Here is a 6,000-nt window from a genome sequence, read left to right as displayed (position 1 = left end):
AAAAAAATTTAAAAGAGTCTGAAGCAGCTTGAGTCACCCACTAAACTCTGACTCTACAGGTGTTTTTCTTTTAAAAAGTAGAACCACAACATATTCAAAAAAATGCATCTTTTCAATGTACCTTCATAAATATAAAAGAAAAAAAAACAATAAAATCAGCCTGCTTTCACAGTGATGACTAGGATGTTAACAGAATACTGAAAGGAGATTATAAAGTGAAATCCAAATTTTCCTCTTTTTTCTTGTATTTTTTTTCCTTTAACGACATACAAAGCGAAAGCAGCGGTTCTTAATACGATGACCACCAGAGCGGAGTGGTCGCACTGGCCTGAAAGGTTGGGACACCAGCAATGGCAAAAAAATGTGTGTTTGCAGAGCCCATTCAGCTACTGTCAAAAAAAGGTAAAGCTATTGTGTACAGTACTTCACAACAACGATGGAGTCACTCACAGGGTTCCTACGCTGTATGGAAAAATTAAATAAATTCTGGAAAACAAAACAACAACAACAACAACAAAAAAACGTTTCTGTCTCCAGACTTTATTCGCTGTCCCGTTGTCTAAACGCTGCATCCGTCCGTGCTTGGAATCTGTGATTTTTTTTTTTGATTTTTTTTTTGCAGGTCTCCTTTTCCAAAGCTTGACCTCAATAAAATAAAATGTCTGAAGTAAGTAGAGAGCGAACTTTGCAAAAATGAGAACTGTGTTGATGTGAGTCCAGAAACTTGTGGAGTTGTGACAAGAAGAATGAGCAGGAACCCTGAATACATAAAAAAAAAAATACAGTTGTAGCTGTATGATCCTCATTTTGAGTTTATAATAAGAATTAATTTAGGGAAAAAAGAAAAGAGAGACCTCAACAGAGGGCTTCTCCTCTTGTCCGTGTGTCTTCCCTTTCAGATATTCCAGCATGCAGCTGAGCAGCATCAAGTGCCGTGTTTCACATAAAAATAACTTACAAAAAAAGTGTGTTTTTTTTTTGTTTTGTTTTTTACAGGACAATGAGGAGCAACAGGTCAAATCTGCACTCCCACAAAGAAACGATTCACTTTGAATGAAAAAAACTGGGCCATCTGCACTTCACCATCCACGCACACACACACACACACACACACACACATACATACACACGCACACAGATACGGTGTGACAGTTTCTTCTATAATGACACGATGTTGTATGAACATTCAAGATGAAAGCTTTAAGTACCAACAAGCTCACCGGAGTGAGGTGCTTTTTTGTGAGAGATTCATGATGAAGCGCTGCGTGATTGTGTGTGAGACAGAACCGGCCCAAGGAATAAGAGAGAAAGAGCACTGCTTGGGGCCCCAAATGAATCAGAAGGGGGACCCATGTTTTGGAAAGACTATAGATTTCAAAATTACAGATTTATATAGAGAAATTAGTTTAGTTTTATAGTTGATTAGTTTTAGGAAAGTTAATTTAAAAGATTGGAAATTATATATATATATAAAAAATAGAGAGCAGCAAATGGACTAACAGTAAATAATTACAGAGCAGTTAAATGTTTTGCATTTGTTATTTCTGGGCTTAAATTATAATTATTGCACACTGTAACTGGATTTGAATAAGTCTAATTTATGTATCTTTTGTGGCCTGGGACATAAAAGTTGCAAATATGAAACCATAAAGTGCTGAAAAACACAACCAGCTTAAATATTACAAGAAGATCGTACTTCTAGGATGCTTGCATTTAGAGCGTCTGCATCAGTTTGGCTTTAGGTCTAGAAACATCCCAGTGCAACCAGTCAAATTTTTCCCATCTTCATAGAAACATGTGATTTATGTATGTGCTCCCCTTCTCCACCCCCCAACATCAAATTCTGCTAAAGGCCCCTTACAACCTCGGGCCGGCTCTGGTCTGAGTGAACCATGCGGTGCGCACAGATGGCCCTGTTTGGTTTACAGAGAGGGGAGATTCTTGCGCAGTTTTATTTCCTTTTCATATATTTTGGCACAAATATGTAAATAATGGCAGCTATGTTTTGAAAAGAGCATGTTTTCTCCTTGCGTTGCAGTTTTAAGACTGAATTTGTTGCTGATGTGTTTTGCTCTTTTTTTTTTTCCTTTTCTTTCTTTAATGTTCTACTTTTTACCTGACAGCAGAGACAGATCACCGGGCCCCAGAGGAATACTTGGCCTTGGTGATGAGGTATAGCACAATGTCCTGGTGGCCCCCGAAGGCGGCAATATGTAAAGCGCTCCACCCTTCCCTGTTAGCCAGTCGGATGTCTGCGCCGAACTTCACCAGCAGCTTCACCAGCTCCAGGTTGCCGTCGATGACGGACTGGTGGAGCGCTGTCTGTCCCTCCGGCCCGAAGGAGTTGACGTTGAACTCGCAGTTTGTCATGTTCTGCAGCAGCGAGTGCAGCTCCTTGGTGTTCCCCTTCTTCACTGCCTCCTGGAAGACCCTCTGCGGCGCGGAGCAAGTCGACACATCCGCCTGGCTCATGGTGGCAAACTCGCTGAAGTTTGAGGGGGGGGACGAGAAATAATCCTGCCTCGGCTCTAAAGCTGTGTCGAGCGTCTCTGGTCTGGTAACAGTGCCACAGTTATGCTGGATTACACCCAGTTTTAAGGCACTTTAACGGCGGAAGGGTCACTGGATATATCCCAAAAAAGAGGACAAGAGGGAAAACGGCACACCTGGTGTGCAAAAACGTTAATATTCGAGAAATCCTAAATCCCCTAAAACATAAAAGTGTCAAGGAGCGCTCCAGGAGTCTCTGGGTGTAATTTTCCTTCTCTAGTAGCAGCAGCAGCAGCACCAGGTAGCCTGGACAGGGAGATGAAGAAGAGGCACCTCCGATTTCACTGGGGAGACTGGAAGTATGACCACAATCACCAAAGGGCAGCCTCCTCGTTGTTGGGTCCCCGTCGGCTTTCCTCCAACGGCCCAACCAGCTTCCTGGCTATATGTGGCTGCTCATGTGGCCATGCAGACGTCTGAGAGAGACAAAAATAATTTTCAAAAAAAAGAAAAAAAAAAAAAAAAAGAAAAAAAATCACAAAAGATGTCCGCATGTATCCAAATTCCTTACACACATTCCGCCACATCCAAGAATGAGACAGCGCGACAGAGGAGAGGAGAGCTCTGTGCGCACACGTTTACGCACGGATCTCCCCCAGGCTTGCGTCCCGCAGCCAAACTGCAATCCGCTGACTTACCTGCGTCAGATGGACGGGTCCGTGTTGTGGCGACAGATAAACCACTTTTGCGAAGCCCCGGGATGCGTGTGTTCCTCCTCCTCGCGGTCCTTGTGAGTCTCTGCCCTGCGCCGTGCTCCGGGGGAATAGTTTTACGCGTCCTTTATTTGCATGACAATGCCTTCCCGAAGAATCAACTGTGGAGGAATGGGCGGAGAAGCGCGGAGGTTATAGGCTGCCGGCTGGGTTAGAGGGAGGGATCAGAGCCTTGCCTGTGTGTCTGTGGGGTGGGCGGCGTGGTTTTCAGGGAGAGAGAGTGTGTGTGAGAGAGAGAGAAAGAGCGAGAGAGAGAGAGAGTTGATGGTGGTGGGGGGTTGGAGGTCCAAATAATGTTGCCACAGAATGTTTCTGTTTTGAGCTCTATATCTGATATCCTGCTTGCCACGCAGTGGAGCGAATTGAAAGGAGTGTCGCAATAAGAACCGATGAAGCATTATGGTCAACATGCAGGGCCGGATAAAGATTATATGGGGCCCTAAAACTGGATACCACAGTTCAACTTATTTCTAATTTTAATCATCCATACTTGAATGACTCATTGTATGATAAACTTAAGTAAAAGTACTATGGTTTCTTGGTCTTATACAAACATTTACTGGAAAAAATGTACAACATGATGTGTTTAAAAACAAACAAACAAACAGAAAAGCAACGATTATTTTCGCTACTACTAAGGCAACATATTGATTATGATTGCAAATCAGTCCAATACATGACAGCTATTTATTTTTTGATAATGATACACACATATATAAACCAAAAAAAATATAGAACACCTGCTAAATTTAGAAGTTCAGTGGATCCCAACCTTTTTGTGGTTTAGTATTTTGAGAATTCCCCTATTCCTATCTTTCTTTATTTATTTCTTTCTTTCTTTGCTTTACTTTACTTTACGGAATGAAACTCAAAAATTAGCTGGAGAAAAGTTGCCCACTTGCAGCTATTTTCTCAAATACTTGAAAGAAAATGCAGTGTAATGTGCATTTTAAAATCGACAGGTGGCGCTCTTTTAGTTGTCGGATCATAGCTGTCTGCATCTTGTGTTGTCAAAAACATTTTGCAGCCACCAAATTGTCAGCGTGGGAAAAGCGCTGTTGCAGACTTTCAGCCAGGCGACTGGAAGTTCCCAACACGACTATACGCTTCATCCCGTTTAACCTGTCACTTTGGGTCGCACTTTATTAAAGCAGTTTTCAAAGTGAAACTTGGCTCCTGTGTCTATCATGACTATTTCCTGTCCCTGATACTGCCATCACCCTGTTGCATCCTGAGAATGGTGTGCTCAAATTCGACACAATAAGACTTGTGACAAAGTATAAACGAGAGTTCTTATTGCTTCCTTGTGAACATTGCTTTATTCTTGCTGTTTTGTCAATGTGGCCAGATTTGTGTCGTGTGCAACAGCTGTACGCACCTGAACTGTGGCTCTCTTGACGATTGTATTATATCATTTCCATTTTCAGATGGCTTTCAGTGCTCAGTGAGATGTTAGTAATTTTGTATATTATTTCAAAACCTGCTTTAGACTTCTGTACTGTTTGCTGAATTCATTGGTCATTATGAATCTGTTTTTTAATGGTACAAGCCTCTACTTATCCAGTTATGAATTAACATTTTATTTAGGGACATGAGAGTTAAGAATCAACATTGCAAAAATAATTTTCAAAAATGTATCATTTTCTTTTCCCTTCAAAAATAATGCATTATTTTTTTTTGTTTTGTTTTGTTTTGTGCAGTGTAATGCGGGGTGACAAGTGCATATTTCGGCACATGCTTGGTTCCGGGGGGTCCAAACGGCACAGAAGTTTGGATTTACCAGCTCGTATGGGCAGGAATGACCTATAGGAACCAAAAGGTATAAATAGCAGTCAAATGAGTCCCAAACGGGCCCGGGCTCCCCGTGTAAAAACACCTCCGATGGAGGAGATTATAGGTGGCTGTTTAAATCATAAACGGCGGATATAGTCCAGTTGTTTTTAAAGCGACTAGACTGTGGGACTTCAAATAACAAAAGCCCTGCGCTACTTCCTTTTTGCAAGTGAAAAGAGGTGACGCTGTGCGCAGATTGACACGCCGCTCAGCTGCCCCCGCCACCGTGGGAACCGGGCGCCTGTGTGTGTCTGCGTGTGTGTGTGTGTGTGAGAAGAGAGAGAGAAAGAGAGAGAGAGAGAGAGAGAGAGAGGGGAGGAAGGGGGAGTGAGGTGGTGACAGACGCAAACACGGTGAGACGGAGAGAATACGTGTTAAAGTCGCCGAGAAGCAAGCAGTTAAGAGAAACCGCTGCGAGGGAACATCTCTGCCTCACTCAGAAAGCTCCGTTTGGCGGCTCCGGAATTGATCTCATCTGTGTAACACTTTATGAGCAGCTCGCTGCTCTAATGGTTTCGCACTGTCCTAATTTTCCCACACCCCGAACTCTACCTTTTGGCGCGTATGAGTGGTGCGACTGCAACCGAGGTCCCACGGCCACGGATGAAGAAGCCGCGCATACAGATTTCAATATAGAGGCGGCACTCTTTATATGACCTCAAAACATGAGCCAAATGACAGGCGTCTATTAAAATTAGAGGAAGCTGACGGCTGTCGGTTCATTCTTGTCCATGACAAAAACTCTGCGCCTTCAAAGGTTTAAAACCACACTTTAGATAACAAGCTAACTTTTGAATTCATAGCTAATTTTAATTGTGCAGTAAGGCTCTCCAACTTCCGCTTTGTGGCCACACAGGCTTGATTAACCACTTCACTGACACCGCTGTCATTTATTTGTGTGTCA

General features: G+C 42.8%; 1 protein-coding gene across 2 annotated transcripts; it reads right to left on the bottom strand.

Annotated features, from left to right (window-relative positions):
* Nucleotides 1–247: 247 nt before the first annotated feature.
* On the bottom strand, nucleotides 248–3,326 carry nrarpa (NOTCH regulated ankyrin repeat protein a). 2 transcript variants are annotated; one of them, XM_016678956.1, is made up of 3 exons: nucleotides 3,189–3,326; nucleotides 2,117–2,966; nucleotides 248–759 (listed from the first exon to the last, which is right to left on the bottom strand). In XM_016678956.1, the coding sequence occupies exon 2, from the start codon at nucleotides 2,470–2,472 to the stop codon at nucleotides 2,134–2,136; it is 339 nt and encodes a 112-aa protein (XP_016534442.1). In that variant the 5' UTR covers nucleotides 2,473–2,966; nucleotides 3,189–3,326; the 3' UTR covers nucleotides 248–759; nucleotides 2,117–2,133. The 2 variants fall into 2 exon arrangements, with proteins under 2 accessions (XP_016534442.1, XP_007566396.1); XM_007566334.2 differs by having other exon boundaries at nucleotides 248–2,966; nucleotides 3,189–3,322.
* Nucleotides 3,327–6,000: the final 2,674 nt, after the last annotated feature.

This window comes from Poecilia formosa, unplaced genomic scaffold, assembly GCF_000485575.1.
Source record: "Poecilia formosa unplaced genomic scaffold, Poecilia_formosa-5.1.2 Scaffold6, whole genome shotgun sequence".
Classification (NCBI taxonomy): Eukaryota; Metazoa; Chordata; class Actinopteri; order Cyprinodontiformes; family Poeciliidae; genus Poecilia; species Poecilia formosa.
This window is presented reverse-complemented; position numbering and strand designations above follow the sequence as displayed.

Excerpts from the sequence above, each read along its gene's own strand:
- nrarpa (XM_016678956.1), bottom strand. The coding sequence starts at position 2,472 with ATGAGCCAGGCGGATGTGTCGACTTGCTCCGCGCCGCAGAGGGTCTTC.